General features: G+C 37.6%; 1 protein-coding gene across 1 annotated transcript in view; it reads right to left on the bottom strand.

Moving 5' to 3' along the window:
- The window catches only part of CABCOCO1 (ciliary associated calcium binding coiled-coil 1), a 47,132-nt gene extending 33,760 nt beyond the window's left edge, over positions 1–13,372 (bottom strand). Inside the window, exons 1-4 of the mRNA XM_059851126.1 lie at positions 13,247–13,372; positions 10,228–10,397; positions 7,038–7,182; positions 2,836–2,908 (exon numbers count right to left, since the gene is read on the bottom strand). Coding sequence (XP_059707109.1) covers positions 2,836–2,908; positions 7,038–7,182; positions 10,228–10,393 — 384 coding nt within the window. The 5' untranslated portion in view covers positions 10,394–10,397; positions 13,247–13,372. The remainder of the gene's footprint in view (positions 1–2,835; positions 2,909–7,037; positions 7,183–10,227; positions 10,398–13,246) is intronic.
- Positions 13,373–20,005: the final 6,633 nt, after the last annotated feature.

Here is a 20,005-nt window from a genome sequence, read left to right on the forward strand (position 1 = left end):
TATTTATTTATTTATTTATTTATTTAAATTAGCCTGGCATTTGTTACCTTTTAAGGCCTGAACACTGCCTGTGTTTTACAGAGGTGGCTTTATTATGCTAGCTGCATCAAATGCAGAATATTAATCAGACTGTGAAGCTCCACTAATTATGTTCTACATTTAAATAACTTACATTTTGTTAAGTGGCATGACCACAGATATTGTATGCATAATCTGAGTTTTGAGTCATTTCCCTTTTCTTGTCTGATTTTATTCTACACAGGAAATGACAGGGTCATTTGAAAATAACTGCAGTGAAAGATCAAAAAGGAAGCTTGATTGAGAACACTGTATAATTGCCTGCGCTAGAGAAAAAAAAAAATTCCAATGACTTTACAACCCATTGCTATAAGATTTCACTGGAAAACACACACTGGTTTCCCTAAGAGGATATCCATTACAATACTGAGTACAGCTTTTATTTGTTGTAGCTGTATCTCTTTTAAAGAAGCAGATCTTCTCCTGAGGGTGCTGGGCTTTTATTCCGTAGGTAATTTTTTCGGCACACATACTCGCTGAGCTAAAGCCATTTCAGTGGAAGCAAATCAATTCTGTTGAAGCAAGTCATTTCACTGACTCGTCTCAAAGTGTTCATTTGCAAAAGGAGATAATGCTGTAATTAAGCTCTTGGAACACTGTGGTTCTTGTTATTTGGGCAAATCTGACCATTACAATTTAGAGCGTCCTGTTCCAAAAGAACAGGCTTTTATTGCTGGAGCTAAAGAAAAATTTCTTAGACATTAGTTGCACTCAGCTTAGAGTCAGGATCAGATCCAGCTTTGGGCTGTGGTGTGTCTGCAATGGCCTCTTTTTTTTTTTAGTAAGACACTGGTCTACATAACACGACAGCAGCCAAACTTTCAGCACAAATTTACTATCTACTTTCAGCACATGGATTTCAGTTGATCTCCTGTCCCCTCAGCAGATGCACTGCAAAGCAAGTGACCCCAGGTGTGTCCCTGACACAGCCACACACACCAAACCATGGCAGCCCAAAAAACTGTACATCTCAGGGACTGCAAAATAGAAGAAATGATCTCTTTTATGCATAAGAATTACTAAATAAAACAAAGTTACAGCAAAAGAACTTGAAGTCTATGCTGAGTTCACCTCTCCTCACATTTTAACACATAAAGCAAGTGCAAATAATGCCATAAATTTGTATGTGCATCTTCAATACCTTAAACTTTTACTTATTGAAGAACAATGCATCACCCTATCAAAATGAACTCTAACAGAATGTAAGTATTGATTTTTTTGGGTGTTGGAGTGTAGTTGGACAAATTAAAAGCTCTCTGCCATGTAGCTCAGAATACAAAACAGATGGATTAAAGTGAAGTGGCACCATAGGTAAGAAAAGGTGTTACAGCTAAAGATTGTAATGGAGGGTTTTGTGACAGTTGTAGCTGCAGACAGCACTTGTTGCTTGGATGGATCATCACCAAAGTCATTCCCTGAAATCCATTCCTACCATTGCCCAGAGGTGCTAGTACCCTCAGCAGAGGTGATGCTCTCCCCAGAGCCTGCCCAGGGCAATCCCTGTCCTGTGGCTGGGACAGTGCATGATGACCCCACCCACCCAGAGAGGAGACTTCAGGAAACACAAACACATTTCCTTTAAGCTAGTCTGAAACCTTCTAAGATTCATGTTCCAAGTTTACACAATATTTACCTAATCAAAGCCTCATTAAAATCGATGTTACCAATTAAGAAGTGCTAACCACCTATTGATCTGCTTACTTAATACAAAACCCCCATCCTAACATAGTAATGCTGAAGTTCTGCTCTACCTTTGTATTGACAGTTTTGTCACCTATTTCATCACAGTTGGAATTTCAACCCACTTTGTAAATGACAAGAATAATTTTCAAATATTTGCATCCATGTCAAGAAAAGCCATTTTATAATATGGCTACTTAAAAGCAACATGGAAAGCAATTATCCCACATCACCAGAGTCAAAATACCAGCTGAAATTGTAAAGGAGCTTTTCCAGTGCGCCAATTTTAACTTCATCGTGTACTGAGAAGCTAAAATATAAGTACCCACCAAAAATAATACACTACTGTGCCCCTCTGGACCATCAGTTGGCTCCTAATACAAATTTTAAATGGAAATTTTTTTTAACGTATAATAAGAAATATCCTCAAAAAGCACAGTCAAGCTAAAGGAAGGTTTATGTGATTAATTGAACCTGTCTATTTGATTAAAGGCCATGTTTTGCATCAACACATTTTCTTATGTAGTTTTTCACATGTAAGTTAGAACACATGACAAAGCTCATTGTGACGCCAACTCACTATTGTTAACTGAATTCTTTCAAAATGCTTATTTTCTAGCTTGTTCTTTCTTTATAGTCAGTATAATTAACTCTTGGTGGCTACAGTAGAAACAGAACTCTGTACATGTACATGCACATGCATACATGTCTGTATGGGGGCTGTGGTCAGATGGCACAGAGCATTTTCTGATTTTGACTGCTGATTTTAAAGCAGAGTCAGACTCACATTGCTAATTCAAATTACATGCATCAACTTACAAATACCTACACAAAAGTGTTCCTGATTTAACACGACTAATGACTTAACCAAGCAATGCATTTACACTTTTTTGAGATCCCAAATTAATTGTGAATATGAGGATCAAAACATCTTAACTTGTGCTCTTTAATCAGCCGTTTTACGTTAGTAATGCCGCGATGTTGACATGAAGTTGCTTTGAGCAATATAAAACATATGCCATGGTGCACTCGTTAAGGAACTCTGCATAATGAGTTCCATCTATATAAATGACTCACCTCATTACTTATCACAGACTCTTCTCTACGAATGTGGAAGAGGTATTCATATGCCTCATAGTGTTGAAATAAGCTGAAAAACAACATAACATAGACTATCAGAGCTCTAAGCTTTTGGAAAGGTAACAATATTACAAGTTTTCTTAAACTAAGAGGTATACTCCAGCATGGTAACAGTCCAAATTTTAAAAAGAAACAGTTGTTTAACTTCAGAAACAACAAGCAGCATATTTACTTTGCAGGATTTATTATCAGATGGCTGTAGAAAATACAGTGTGATACTTAAAAATACATCCACTTAGTCCTTATGAAACTGAACTCTGAGAAGACAAAGTTCTCCTCTGAAAAAAGTAATTCCTGAAACACTTATCACCAGGATACTTATGCCTTTATTATCAGCAATAGCAGACAAGAAGGAAACAAAGCCAAATCAGCTTTCAGATTCTGGGATGTGCTGCCAGTACAGGGAGAAAGTTTGATCTTGGAACACCAAAACAATTAAGAATAGAAGTATTTATTCTCTCAAGGTCACTTGGCAAAATCAGTGTAGTATTTCCTCAAAGAAAAACTAAAAAACTAGATTAACACACAGCAGTTTTGTGTACTACAACAAAAGCAACTTTAAATAGACTTTGTCAATGGACTAAAATATTGATCTTCCTTAAACATGTATGCCTTTCCATTTCACGTGTTTCAAATAATTTTGTTTCCTTTTCTAATGATCAATGATATAGCATTTGTTTAACCAAGTTTTGTTTGTTCATAGTCTGTTACAATTAGTTCTTCTCTTGCAATCATGATACAGAACCCCTGGCTTCTTTCACATCATTTTGACACATGATTTAAAGCACTGCTCTGTGATTTCATAGCAAGTGCAGGCTAAAGAATGATTCCAAGAATTTATTGCTGTCCTGCCTGCTGTATCTGTAAAAGGTACAGCAATATTTGCACGGAACATCTGTAACTGGTTCCTGTGCTTTCTGCCTAGGGAAAGAACCCAGGTTCTGTTCTTGGGAGACCCATCAGCTGGGTCAGCAATACCTTTGGCTTGGTACTGGCAAGGCTCATATAAGAAGTCTGGCTGCCATCAGCTAGAGGCTGCTTTCCCCCAAACCCAAAGCACACAGGCAATTAATTAAGTCCTTACAGTATTTGCAATTTCATTTAAGTACATTTTTATTGCAGCACTTCACCAAAGAATCCCTGACACGTTTCAGTGGAAACACAGAAATTATGTTTAAAGAGACTTCAGGACTTAACCTGGAAATGACTCACACTGGTTTATGTAAATATATGACCCCTTTCATCCACACCTGTAATTTGGTAAAATTCCAACAAGGATTATTTGAAAAAAGAAAAAATATTTTATGAACATCACAGACAAAAAATATTTTATGAACATCACACACAGGAAATAAGACATAAATCCTTCCAATTGGATTGGCAGAAATTAATATTTCAAATTTTTTCTTTTATCCTAATGCTTTTGAAATAAGCCAGATTTACAGCACCTAAAAGTTAGGTCTTTTCCTTCCCCTCCCCTCCAAATGTGTTATGATATTCTTCATGGACTATGTTACAGGTATGTATAATTTAAAACATATACCCAAAAATATAAGTAATTATTTTTGACATTTCTGAATTTTATGTCTTTATTTTTTAAAATATCTCTGTTCAACCTGGCACCTCTAATCCTGTATGAAGGAAAAAATTTCTCTATTTAATGGTCTTGAAATCAAATTACATAAATCAGACATCAGCATTTATTTAGAAAAACAGTGTCATTTTCTTTCTTCTATCAGGCATTATAAAAAATACCCCTTTTTGTTTCAATTTGATGTGAACAATTTAAAAATTCTATACCAGCATTTCTAGCAATTACACGGAAATAATTTTACTTGCGTAAGTAATATTGTTAATAATAGGCCCTCTTATGATGTCATATGAGAATCTGAAAGTGATTAACAATGACATATTTCCCCAGCTCCACTACTTCCTGAAAAGAAAATGTCAGGAGCTATGTTGATATGTGTTTGCCCAAGGAGACAAGATAAAAAGATGATAACTGTCACCTTCCACCAAACCTGAAGATGTCATTATAGCTGCTGCAGAGTTTGTGCCAATGTGGTTAAGCATTTGTCCCTGTTTCCATTATAAATCCCGTGGGTTTACAGCTCATCTGTAAAAATATGATCTGAACTACAACATGTCATACTGTCTTGGGTAGAAAAAAAGCTACAGGCTTATCATTTAAAATTAAACAAGAAAAAATGTACTGAACTAATACATTAATTTGAATTGTAATAAAACTCAAACTATTTCTGGGCTCATAAAGTTTAAAATATATCCATTTAAGTATGCCAATTCCATTCTTATTTAGAAAAAATACTCCAGTGACTGAAATAATGGATTGCATAAACTGGACACATATGATATACATTCGTGTATGTGCGCACTTCCGTGACATTGCCACAGCACCCATTTGTAAAAAATTGAGCAGTTTGGACATGTAACCACATATCTGGGGGCCAAAACACCATTCTGCTGCAAAAGTTTTGCATCTTGATTGTATTCCTGCCCAGTTAATACTTCGGTTTGAAGTAGGATGGAGCACCTAATCTCTTGGATGGAATTCTTCTGACTGTGAAGGAATTACTTCATGGACAAGATATCTCTCAATGGATAATTTACACAAGAGTAACAGACATGCTATTTGGAAAGAACATTTGTTCCATATAAATATACAAAAGACAGACAGGAAGGCAGAAGTAAAAGGAGTTGAGACATCTTAAATGCCAAGTTTCCTTTTAGTTTAGGGCTAGTACTTGGCAGGACATTATTTTGCCTTGACTAGAGAAATTTGAGATTTAAAGAGATGTTCCCATTTCTTATGGGAAGAATCTTAAGTGTTTTATATTTTCCATGAAAAAGAAACAAAAGAAAAAAATCAGAGAGTATAGCCCGATCGTAAGAGAAATTGCCTGCAATGGGTTTAAATCCCCACTTGAATCCAAGTACTCTGGAAGGCGAATAGCTACCCTAGTATTTTGCCTTTGCTCAAGAGAAAATACTTTTCTGCATTCAGGAAAACACTCTAAAAACTCCCACTTTGCTGTGTTACACTTTTCCTACAGAAAAGTCAGAAAATTCCCAGCAAATCTACATATGGATCAGCCATGACCTTACTCAATTTTTGTGCCCATCTGGCACAAATCCCCCCACCTCCATTTGGGTGAGAAAACAGGCTGAAGGGCTACAGTTGCAGTACAGTGGATGAGCATATGCTACAGGAGTAATTTATTAACTTTCCATCTCCTTACCCCTGACATTCATGGATGGTTAAACAGTTTGAGAACCATTCTGTCCATCATGTACTGCAAACAAGGGTGTGGCATTACAGCCACTGCCTTAACCACAGCAGTCCAGTGGAAATGGAGTGTACACATGACTATACAGTCAGAATTTTATAAAGGGGCATTACTGTTGCTATCAGACTCAGTATTTTTCTCAAATAAATAACCCATATACAGCTGCTTTCATCTCTTTCTGTATCTCCGTTTAAAAGCTGAGACCTGCCACAAAACCTTTTCATGTACATACTGGACTTTTGCTGATTTTGAAATGCAACGTCTTTATGATTCCTATATGATCAGAACCTTAATTCTGTGAGTACAAAACTTTAAATCACTTCAGTCCACAATAACTGTCAAGGCCACACAAATACTTAGAGTAACAGAATCAAGATCTAAATAAGATAAATAAGATCTACAATCTTATTCAGATGGAATCTAAAAGTAGCTTTTAAAAGCAAAACAAGATTATTGCCCATGCATCACTCTGTTTTCTTTTATCACTTCAAACAAAACCCAAAAGGACTATTTTCAGTATAATCTTATATGTTTATAAACTTCCAGTTCAAATTTATTTTTTGGGCTTTCACATCTGAGGCCAGATCTTTACTGCTCCTTGCATATTGTCTCTTCTTTTTCATTATTTAAAGTTTGGTGTTTGCAGTATGTTGGCACAGTAGGATGGTATCCAGTAAAATAACAGCAAAATACTACCAGCAGTAGTAGCATAAAAATAAATAATAATTTTTAAATTGTTGATGTTCTTGTTCTTATTGTTGCTGTTATTCTATCAGTCATTTTCCCACTATATTAGATTAATGAAATAAAAACAGATTCTGTAGAAATAAATACCTGGTAAACAAGAAATCAATGATTGCTTTGCCTTGGTCAATGTTGAATAAATTCAGATCATCTCCTTCTTCTGACTCAGTTTCTCCTATTCCAGTCACTGCTCTTTCAAGTTCTTTTAAATTATCTCCCAAGGTCATATGTCTGACTGCAAAGTAATCCCAAAGAACAAAAACCATGTATAAACATGACAAGGTGGGATGGGGGTTTTTGGTCTATTTTAATTATAAGGCTTCTTGAAGTTTTAGTTATGACCTACCACTTAAAAGCCAACAGCAGTCAAATGCTTCTATTGCCATTATTCTCATTACTAAAGTGTCCATGAAAATTCCACTACAAAACCACCACTCTGCCTTCACAACGGAAGGATCATAATAATGGGCGTTCAAGGTACTACAGCTTCACCTCTTACCTATGCTGAGAGAATCACAGGCAGAATAATATGCAAATTTGAGAGACAGAGTATATTCTTCTTTAAAATAGCCTACTTCTTATGAATTGTAAAAGATTATTCTTATGACCATGCCCCTTGCAACATAAGCCATTAATACAGGAACAGATATTAAAAAGGGCGAAGAATATTTTAAAGTGCTTACAGTCATAACAGATTAAACATGAATATGCATAAGACCCTGCATGTATCATCAGACTTGGAGACATTTTTGCATTCTTCCAAACCAGATAATTACTTTACATTTTTACCCTGGAAATCAAAACCAAATGCCATAACAGGTTGGAATTAGAATTTAAATTCTGTTTGATAACTGTCCTTACAAAGAGGACAATCTGAAATTTATCAGTGCTTGCTGAACCTATAAAAAGAAAGGATTCATCTTTATGATTTGCACACAGTGTCTGCCATCACTACTACCACAGGAAGTTAAAAAAAAAAGCTTCAAATACAATTTTTTTTTCTTTTATGTCTAAAAACATGTACGGAAAAAAAAAAAAACAGGGAAAATATCAACCAGTGATGAAACAGATTTATTTTCCTCATTGTTTTATGTCTCTATTGATATACTCCTTGGGTTTTTTTGTACAGAAAACAAATTAAAATTCCTAGAAGACTTCTTTTCTTTTATAGTTTTGCCCTTTAGTGGTACAGTAATCAAAGGCTTGAAAATTCTACCTCACTTTTCAGTAAGAGAGGCAGCACAATATAAATAACTGTATGGGAAGGGACAGGAAAGAAACACAGAGAACGCAGAGGAAATACAAGCCATAGGAAATGAGGAAAAGCAACAGAACCAGAAATACCACCCTTTGTAGGGAAGTGAAGGCACATAACAGGATCACCCCGGCCCTCAGTCTGTTGCCAACTTATCTGAATTTTTTCTTTCCTCTGCACACCTGATTTTCAGTCACAACCACCTTTCTCAGGTCAACTCATGCAGCACTTCAGTGAGGTAAGGAGTACCACAATGGATAGAAGATCCATTTACCCTCAAGGGACAGAAGATAATCAAATCATGTAACTCATTCTGACTCCCCATCAAGCAGGGCCTCCAGTTTTCCTTGCTGCTTTACTTGCCTTAAATGCATTTCCACTAACCTCCTTCTCTAAATCCATTCTTCCTGCTCAATGCTACTCTTGCTATTACGCCCAAGTCAGCTTAATTCTCCAGACTGACTGGGTCCAGTGCAGGGAAAGGAAAAGAAAGGGTCATTAATAAAGAAGACATTAGTATTTTGCTTTTAGTTGAAATGTTTGGTAATTATAAGAACATTCATCTCAGCCCAGGGCTGTGAAGCAAATATTAGAAGTTTACTGCAAGTATTTAAAATCTACATTTTCTTTCTCTAAAAACCATATATATCTTAGCCAAATCTAAATGGATTTTCACAGGGCAGCAAAAAGCAAATTCACAACATTTGCCTGCCAAATCTTTATCTTTACTTCAAAGCACCAGGGCATTCAACCTGTTAAAAAAAAAAAAAAAAGAAGAAGAAAAAGATACAAAATAGGGTTTTTTTCCCACAGCCTCTGTCTGAAAGCCCACTGAACTGGTTCACTTGTAATTTTATATATAAAAATTCACCAAAAGCAGACAGGGCCATGGAAAATTTCTTAAGCTTAAAGAGTTAAAAGTTTGGCAAAGCTTAATGTAACTAAGATGACATTCCTGAAAAATGTCAGTCAGTTTTAATAAGTGGTTGTGCTACCAGCCTGTTGTGTACACATGTATTACATGGTCTCATAAAGCTAATTTCTGATGGGTTTCCATTCTGCTCCATTGTTATAGTAACACAGTTAGCATATGTTAAGATACTTTCTCACTGGAGACAGGAAGGACAACTGGAATTCCAATGATCATAAAGCACGTACATATTCTGTCAAAATTCCAAGTCAGAAAGGCCCTTGAACTAAACTACAGTGAAAGAGTATAATAACTGTTATGAGTTTAATTTCAAAATATTCGCCTTCTCTTTTGAATGAAACTGCTGAGTCCTTTCACCCTTCCTCTGGGATGGATTTTTCTCAACTTAATCACCTTCAAAGTGAATGTTAAACAAGCATTAGAATCTCTGACAAAGAAGGCTTTAGAGGACAGTGCTACCATTTTTTTCTGGCTATTTCATTCCCACTAGACCAAGCTTCATTCTTTGTGGCAAATTTCCTCATAGCCACAAGAGCTTTCATTGTCATTTTTCATCTTCAGCAGCAATGCCAGTTTACTTCCCTCACCAGTCCTGAGTTAACAGAGATTCTGTGCCAGAAGTGCAGCATTTGCCATATAGGAAGCTGAGAGTTGACCTCTGAGGATAAAAAAAATGTAATTCACCTGCTGTAATGCTACAGGATGTACTGAATCTCTCAAACAGCAGAGAAATGTGCCCAAGGCTACAGTGAGTCAGTCACTGAGAAAGCTGGAACTGGAATTTAGGAGCTCCTTGCTCTCACTCTACTGTAATTATTATTTATTTTACCATAGCAAAGAAAAGGTCTCTTCAGGACTTGGGCCATTTCTACAACATATTGTACAAACAACGAATGAGGAATATTCTACTCAAAAGACTTGAGATCTGCCAGTAAGAATTATTTTCAGGCACAAGGTCTAACATAGCAACATTCAAGAGGAAAATAAATCATTTCACAATTACATGTAATTAAATATCACTTTATTAAAATGACTGGGAAACATTCTTGCCTTCCACTTCAGACATTTATTTTACAATTCTTAATTATACTTACTGCTGAGGTTTTCCAAGGTGAAATTTAATAGACCCATGAATCCTGAGATCTGGTTAAGACTGAAGTTCATCTCTTTAGCCCACCAAAATCCTGCAGTATAATAATCGCATAAAATAGTTTCTTTCAAAGATGTGTTTAGTTGTGTAAGATTCAGAAATTCTGCCATCTTCCTAAAAAAGTTGCAGAGTAAAATGATGAAATTAAAAAAATAAATTACAAATTCCAAAGTCTTACTTTGCCTGCATGCCATTATATCCATAACATTTGTTTAGTTGCTATATTAGTCATATGTGCATATGTACATAACTTCTTGAATGTAGCTACATCAATTCCTAGATTGCATTTATGATCAGAGGACATATCAAAAAGTAAACAATTCCCTGCAGGTTTCACCATAAACTACTGAAGTGTTAAGATATGACTGACAAAAGAACAAAAATTAGAGCATTACAAAACCAAAAAGAAATACATTGAAAATTCCAGAGAAAAAAAGTGTTTCATCAGGAATCGGTTTGTGGGATGAAATGACACAATTAGTCTCCACTTTCCACTATCATGCTTTCACTCTGATTTAGGTAGTTTTACAGTAGTAATAAGGTCTTGCTTACATTTCAAGATTGTTTTTCATGTGGCCTCTGATGAAAAATTACATTTGAAAATTAATGTAAATAATATAATACATAATTACTGAAAGTAGCTAAAATATTTAGAAGTTTAAATTGCACTTCCATAATGGTCAAAACATTTTAAACGAGCCTTATCCCATTTTACTGGCACACCATGAAAATTTTTCCATTTAACTCGCAAAATTTATGAAAAAATACACTCCCTTGTAGGAGGCCATACTGTTGCTGACACATTTATGTCTACTCTATCCAAACACAGAATTAGTTACATCTTTTATAATAACTGTGTGCTTTTTTCCACATGAAGAGAGAGGACTGGGGCTAGGACTCGGTTTCAATTCTTCCAGTGTAACTTCAGCCATGTCTCAGGTAGTTAAGTTTTACATTAAAGCAATATTTGGCTTCTTAACTACAGCTGAGGACATGGGTGCCAGTGATCAGAGTTTCTACTCCCCTGTGAAAAAGCAAGGTCTTCCCAAGCCCTGCTGCCTTCTCATTCCTTCCTAAGAAGGACATTAATCCCAGACCTACTGATTGCAGCCATTAGAGTTTCAGGGTTTTAACCGACACAGTACAGATACGCTGTCAAAAGAGATGAGTTTCTTTCTTTAATTAAAGCCTCAACAGCTAACGGAGTAAAGCATATAATCCAATCAATTTTGTTTAAAACATGTATTCCTTTGTTCTACATGACAAATTTGTACGGCTGCACACATGCAAGTCGGTTAAAAACACTTGTGTCCCGGAATAGAAGTGGAACATGGCCAGCTGAACTTTCCAAGGTTTGAAACAGTCCATATCCTCTCTCTCTGAAGCTTCTGCCAACTCTGTGTTTTCATAATCAGAGCTGCTCAGGGATTTAGATTTTCTCTGATTCTGCTAACAATGCCAGTGCTCATCTTTCCAATATTCTGTAAGGCATGTCACTGACAACAGTATCTGTACATGCTTGTGAAATGATGGGGCAGCTAGGTTCCATAGTTACCCTCCCTGCTTTTTCTTTCTTCACAGGGCTCAAGTCTTACCAAGATGGACAGCAGTACAAAACTCCCTGATAGATGGGAATGCAGGACATCAAAACTCTCAGACAGTCAAATCTATTCTGATTTTCTAACCCTAGCTGTGACCTTCAAACTGCTCTTGTAAATAGACACAAATGCACTGTGGTAAACAAAATTTTAATGCTCCTGTTAAACTGCTTAGTGTGCATAAAATACCCTGTAACTATGCTCCTTCCAGTCAAATGCAGTATATACTTTACATTCCCCTCATGTATATATAAATACATATGTGATCAGTTGAAACTAAAAGAGCATATGATCTTTCAGTGCTTTTCTTTTTAATCTTGATGAGAAAGTTGCACAAAGAATTGTGCACATTAAGCACATTTTAATCTCCATGGGTTGTACACTTCAATCTCCTCTAAATTTAAAGAGGCCTATTGTGCAAGAGAAAAGAGGAAAGAATTTTATTTATTATTTGATGGTGGCAAATTTTCTTTCCAGTTTTTTAAAAAAAAAATCCCAGAAAAACCTTTTCTCCCTAGAATAGTGACAAATATGAAGAACAGAGTATGTTTCAGGAATATTTTAATCTCTATTAAATGGTTACCTATTCAGAGGACCAAAGCTGGATTTTATACACCCCCCCACACCTCTTCCTTCCCAAACTAGACCAGTGGCCCAGCCCTTGGGTTTTAAAGGTTCCCTAAGAACCTGTTATCAGACACAAATGCTCCTAAATAATTCTTGCACTTCTGAAAAGTCCCATCTTTCAACTATAAATCTGGAGTCTCAAGTTGAACTTCTGGCCTCCTAAATTTAGCTGCTACTAAACACTAATAACAAGGGAGAGTGTTGGTATAGGAAAGACAAAGGCACCCTGACATCAGAAGTCTTTGGCTGCCTCCTATTTCCCCAGAGCACCATAATGGCGACCTACTAACACCTTCTTAGGCTTCCCACCTCTTGCTGAACTTTCAAGACCTTTTTGATTTCTTGGTAATTCATGTTACAGTACAGAATCTTGAATGTTTTAGCAAAAGAAGTTACCCAGTGAGACTTACAAATAAAGCTCAGTATCAGCCTGTTCTTATTTTCTGTTTTGTTTACAGCATATTTGAAGCTATTGTAAATTAAAAAACCATGACAAGGTGAAATTCAAGTGGAAAAAAAGGAGTCTACGCAAAATTAAAAGGTATAGGAAAAACAGTAAACCAGACTGGATCTGAGATCAAAAGTGTTTCTGCCATCTTTTGTGAATAATATTAAATATCAATGATTTAACCAAACAATTAAAGACTAATGACATAACCATCACAAAAGAAATCTAACAGTCTGCAATTTTTATTTCATTATTATATGGGTTCCAGCATTGCTGTCACTGCTACTTACTTTTCAACTCCTTCCAGATCTTCTTCTGACAAGGCAGTAATTTGGGAAAGAGAAAGAAATGTCTTATGAGTAATCTTTCCTCCACCTACATCACCCTGATCTTGGACTTCATCCTGATCTCGGACTTCATCCTGCATACATATACATAGGAATGTAATTTAAAAAATGTTTATTTTATTATGTCAGTGACTTATCTAAATAGCATTTTTATATTGAGGAGGTATGCAAGGGATTAATTCAACAAATGCCAAAAATGCAAGACAGCTGTAATTATACAGGAGTAACACAATCCCTTAACACATTTTCACTAGAGAAAAGCTGGGCAGATACACGGAACATAGTATTTTTATCATAAATTCATATGGGAACACATTGACATATGTGCTGCACAAGATTAAATTAACTTGCAAGTAAAAACAAGAGATTTAAAGGTGCAAAAGAATCCATGAATCTAAATTTGACCAGCATGATACTGCATTGCACAATAATTAAATTTTTAAATTAACTTTCTCCTAAACTTATTGCGAGAAAACACAAATATTACTATGTTATTTGCTCTCCACCACGTACTCGATTGCATTTTCAAATTTATTGCCTACACTCTCTCCTACCCCCAGCCAAACAAAAGTCCAAGATATTTGCTGCAACAGAGTAATAAGGATCTGACACTACTGTTCCTAGGAAGGATGGACATGTTTTAGGGAAGAACAAAATGAGCATGAACTAACAATGCAACGGTCTTTGAAAAAATAGGAATATTTGATGATATTTTGCTTTGTCATTGACAAAAAATAAATTTCAGTAAGAAATCTATGAAATGAAAAAAACAGTAGAAAAAAAATCCCCTAAAACTGTTTCACAATAGAATATGTAGATGACAAAGTGAGGTGCGAGATGAAGCAGCCCCTTCGGAGAGGTGCAGTGCAGGGGAAAGACGGACAACGGTCATGGAACTGTGCTCCAGTTGAAAGGGATGCACAGTGGGGCAGCAAAAGGAAAAATATTTCAGTATGAAAATACTTAAGCATTAGACTAGATAACCCAGAAAGGCAGGGGAATCTCCATCCTTGCAGGCTTTCAAGACCAAACTGGACAAAGCCTTGCTGGGCACTGGGTGCTGGCCCAGCTCTGATCAAGCAGCTGAACCAGTCCCAAAATGCCTTCCAGCCTCCTGCTGGGAGTCTGCCTGGCCTGACCACATAAAACCGTGTCACAATTTGCTTGTAGCAGGTACACTTGTACATCTGCAGGATCTGGGGTTTAGAGAAGTGCAACAAGGCAAAGCCTGCAGAATCCTGCTTCCAGCTCATACAGGGAGAGCAAAGCAGAATTCCTGACACACACTGATTTTTAAGCCTGACCAGCATTGCTCTGAGCTGATACCAACTCACTCCAGCGCCGGTCAAGGAGAGCCCCCAAATAAAGCTACACTACTCCCCCTGCTGCTGCTGAGCTACAAGATGTACTGAAATCCTGGGACTAGCTGAAGAACCACCACAGACAGGAGGGACAAAACAAGACTGAAAGCAACAACAAACATTCATTCAATGGACAGACTATTTTCTCCTCTCTAACTGAGTACTTGAGTACTTTCACATATACTTCAATAAGAAAAATTGTTCCCAACTGTAAACAAGTCAATCTCAGATACACTATCTCATAAGAACAGAAAGGAAATAAACGAAGGCTTCCTTCACATAGTTAAAAACATGATGATAGTTTGCTTTTATTAGCAGTAATTTAAGCAGCATAAAAAAAAAAATCCTACAGTCCATAATGCTGCTATAATTGAAGCTGCAGGGAAAAAACAATAGCACTACCTCTTAATATACAATTATTGAAAGACATATTTCAGTAAGAAGAAAAAATATAAACTCTTTCCTAGAGTGGTGTTAGAAACCTGTTGAACATGAGATTCTTTAGAAGCTGTGGGGGCTGAATTAAATGAGTAACTGATATTAATGTTTTGGAAACTGAATTAATGCTCCTCCCTCACTTTCCCTTAGAAAGTTCAATACATAGAATACTTTAGTATTTACAGTTACCACCACTATATAAATTACATATGACTGGTCAGTCAGTCAACATCTTACTAAGCATAACTGTTAATAAGGCAAAACACTAATATTTTACAAATTGCAGTTTAAACTGAAGAAATTGGCAGCTGCTGTAACTAACTCAGTGTTGCAGATAAGGCTCTCTAATCTGCACATCAAACCACAACAGTTTACAGGGCAAGGTGAATGCTTCCCAAGATCCATTTAATCACCTGGAGGCTGAAACAACATTCCCAGTAGCAACATTCCCACCAGTGTATTACTGGTTTTGTTGATGCTCAGGATAAAGATGGGTTTTGGGCACCACTGTCCACTATAACAAGCACAGGTATCAGAAAAGAAGAAACACTGTTACAAATGACAGAGGAACTATGGGACAGAAAGCACATGATTTCATTTTTTAAAAAATCAGCAATGTTTCTGTAATTTAAAAAAGTATTGAAGGTCCATAAATCATTTAAATAATTCTGTGTTTATAGACAGTTTCTGTTTGGGCTGAACCTACACACACACTTGACTAAAAGCTTACAATTATTTTGATTGATTACTTTTGTCTCTTTAACCACTACTAAAAATACCAGGAGATTGCTTTTAAATGTGTTCACTGGTGTCAAAGAATTTACTGTTCATTTTAGTGTTAACTACAGTGACTGACTGAGGTAATCCAAGGTGAGTTAATTCTAGTAATGCTGTCTTCATGTGTCAGGAAGAAAACTCCTGAAACCAATCCTACCAATGCCCATTCCCAGCAGCAGACTGACTATTTAAATACAGGCTGCTAGTAGAGAACTATTTGTTACGGTTTTATTTTCCTTTGAAGGATTTTTAGCTGTTCTGAATGCATAATATGTTTCTGGCTGTTCAATACAATACGTTACTCCACATGCTGTGAGCATCCCTTGTTATCAGCATCAAATCAAAATACCAAACCAGATATTCTAAAACAAAAAAGTAAGATCTTTCTAAATCTTTCAGTCTCTCTTCACTACCATGAAGCAGGAAATAGCAGCAAACTGATAAAGTTAAACAGCAAATTGCAAAAATCCTCTGTGTTTACAGGGGTGGGAAAGAACTCTCAAAACCTCAAACCTGTACTGAGTCACCCCTGGCAAGGAAAATGCCCCACTACCTGCAGTTTTGGTGAGAGCCTTTCCAGTATGGCCAAACCCTGAAACATAGTAACTGAAATGAGCACCAGCATTCCCGAAGAAAAATAAGCGTGTCCTTTGGGATGAGCCTTCTGCAGTGGTTGAAGATTGTATTTCCATTTGTTTGACAATACACCACCATGCTTTGCAAAATCATGGCGTCCAAAACCATAGACACAGGGAACAGCAAATCTCATCAAGTGTAGCAAACACTCAAAGCATAAGGAACCCAAGATCCTGCTGTCCTCAGCCTTCCAGAGAAATCAGACTGGACTCAACTTCCCAGTAGCTCATGTAAAGCAAGCTCAGCTGCTCTGCCTGGGCTGACAGCAGAGCAGATGTACCCTGGAAGAGTGCTGTATATCAGTTACAACTTTAATCAAAATGGGAATGAAAAAAAACCAACCAAACTACACCAGCAACACAGGCTGTTATTTGTATTATTATACACATTTTGTTATCAAGCTGTCAAATGCTTCAGTAGCAGCAGAAAATCCTGACGCTTTCTACACAAATAGTTAAGGCAGAAACAGAAACACATTCACTGGTCCTGTTTGTTTTTAAAAGGCCCCACTTGTCCCCTCCCACAATGGGAAGTTAAGATCAATAGTCGCTATTTTTAGTCATAAACATTTCTTTTGTCATTAAACAAATGAGGAAATAAAAATAGCAGCACTCATTTCAACTACCTTCAAAAGGGAAATATGCAGATGTGTCAAATGCAAAGCACAAAACCTATAGGCAACAAAAGCTTTCAAGGAACACTATAATCACGATAGTGTCCTTTTAATAACAAAATGTGTTTCAAAAACGTCACAGTTCATATATCATGATTTATGGTTGACCAAATGTATGATGACAATAAATTTTACTGATGTTTTCACAGCTGCAGACCACTTAGGAGAAAAATGTGGTTAAAAATAAAACAGCAGCAAGTAGATCAGTATTGAGATTTTCTTACAGACCTTCTGCTGAAAGTCATTACAAGCTGTAACAATTACAAAAATATTCAATTTAAATAAAAAGGAATTGTCTCCAAAAGTAAGAAATTATATAAAGAAACAGTACCAGAATACAGTGTTTCCTACACCTTATATACGGACCATGCTAAGCTACCTTCAGCCAAAACTAGAGACTGTAGAACGTGATTCATAAAAACACACAATTCCACATGGTTTCCAATAAAAATAAAGCATAAAAGATAGACAGAAATATCACAAAGGTAAGCTACTGTGTGTAGAACAAACTTCAGTACATACGGAACAGAAAACACGTGGGAAAAAGTTCACTGAATTCCTCTAAAGATTCTTTTTATAAAGCCATGAATTAAAATCCACAAAAATTTCAATGGTACATTTCAAACAGATGTACAATATATTTCTGACAGCCTGTCGTGTCCCATAGAGCACACCCTGCATCCTTTTACTGTGATCTGACTGCATTACCCCAATGTTACGCTGCTCCAACTGCCAAAATATTTACAGAGAGCGCTAACGGAGCCCATTGTGAAAGATGCATATATTTTTCATAAAGCATTTAGAATACTTAGTAACACAATTCACTTGGAAGAGGGTTTATTTATTTAAGGAAACCTAAATGGTAAGCTTTTGTACTGACAAAGACACAACCATGACACTGGCTGAAGGCGCTTAATCACTCCCACAACAGTCACAGTGACTTCTTGGCCAGTGGAGACAGCAAAGCAGCTCAAGCAGAAGAAAATTACCTTATAGTAGCTACAACTACATAGACAGGCTTGAGGGAGAAATTCTGAGTTGATGCAACACCCCATACAGTCTTGGGAGGAACGAATTTTATTCTTATATCTCTTGACAAGCAGCATGAAATGAGTTGCCTGTCAGAAACCCCACCTCTGTCAACCAAGTCAAAAAAGGAAACAGGAAAAAAACAGGGAGGAGGCCAAAGACAAGCAAATAAAGCAAATATTAATGCAAACACTGTGGATTTGTAAAATCCTCCAGAGCACTTCAGTGACCTAAAGCAATGAAAGGTGAGAAATACAACTGTGATATTGCTGGAAGGAAAGCATAAGCTTGCTTCTACTGCCCCAGTGCTCTTTAAAAGGAAACCACAAGCCTTTTCCTCAACAACCAAAAATTAGCCTACTCCTACCACCACAGAAAAGCCCACTATGGTGGTTTGACCCAGGCTGGATGCCCAAGAGCTGACCACAGCCTGTCAGCCCCTTCCTCAGCTGAACAGGGGAGAGGAAACATAGCAAAAGGCTTGTGGGAAAAGGTGAGGACAGGGAAAGGCCACTCACCAATTACTGTCATGAGCAAAAGGGTCTCTCAGTTGCGGCAGAACAATAATTCGTTACCAATGAAATCAGAGAAGAATACTGCAAAATAAAAACATTTCAAAACACCCCTCCTCTCTTCCCAGGCTCAACTTCACTCCCAATTTTCTCTACCACCTCCCCCCAAGAGTACAGGGGGAAAGCGCAGAGTGCTTGCAGTCGTTTCATCATGTGTTGCATCTGACCCTGCTGCCTCCTCATTCCCTTCCCTTCCTCAGGGAGAGTCCTCCCACTCTAACCCTGCTCCAGCATGGGGTGCCCCCCACCAGCGAGTCTTCCATGAACTGCTCCAACATGGCTGTCTCCTTCACCATGACCTCCACGGGCCCCAGGGACACAGCTGCATCACCATGGGATGCAGGGGAATCTGCTCTGGCACTGGGAGCACATCCTGCCTCTCCTTCTCTGCTGGCCTTGGTGTTTGCAGGACTCTCACTATGCTATATTCGCATTCCCCTCTTCCAGGTGCTGTTGTATGGCTTCCTTCCTCCCCTTCCTAAATCTGTTACCCCACATCTCTGGTGAGGTCAGCCTTGGCCAGCCATGGGTGTGTCCTGGAGCTGGCTTGCATTGGCTCTAGTGGACATGGGAAAGCTTCCAGCAGCTTCTCACAGAAACCACTCGTGTAGCTCCCTAGGACCGAAGCCACACAAAGCCAACATACCAAGAAATAACCATATATTTATAAAGGAGGGTCCATAACCGAGTGAAACCTAGCAAGGCAGTGGAAAGTCAAAGGTGGAGAAGGCACAGACCTGCAGCAGCTCCAGGTGAGGTCAGAGGGCTGAGGGAGAGACCGGGATGGGCTGTCCTAGCCCAGGCTCCTCAGTCTCTGCTGGAGGAGCTGCCAGGGCAAGCAGTGCCTCTCCACTGAACTGACTGGGTGACGACAGTGACATATATGTATTTTTACACGTACATATGCATGTTTACAGACACACACAGCTTTTTGAACACCACACACTTTTCTACACAAAATCACAGAATCGTAAGGGTTGGGCAGGGACCTGTGGTGGTAGTAACAGTCCATCCCCTAGCCGAGATAGGGTCACCCAGAGCAGGTGACCAAGGAACACGTCCAGATGGGTTTGCTATGTCTCCAAACGCCTCTCCCCAGAGATGGAGACTCCACAACCTCCTTGGGCAGCCCGTTCCAGCGCTCTGCCACCCTCCACATGAAGAAGTTCTTTCTCATATTGAGGTGGAAATTTTTCTGTTGTGGTTTATGGCCATT

The sequence above is a fragment of the Haemorhous mexicanus genome, chromosome 7 (assembly GCF_027477595.1).
Source record: "Haemorhous mexicanus isolate bHaeMex1 chromosome 7, bHaeMex1.pri, whole genome shotgun sequence".
NCBI classification, from domain to species: Eukaryota; Metazoa; Chordata; class Aves; order Passeriformes; family Fringillidae; genus Haemorhous; species Haemorhous mexicanus.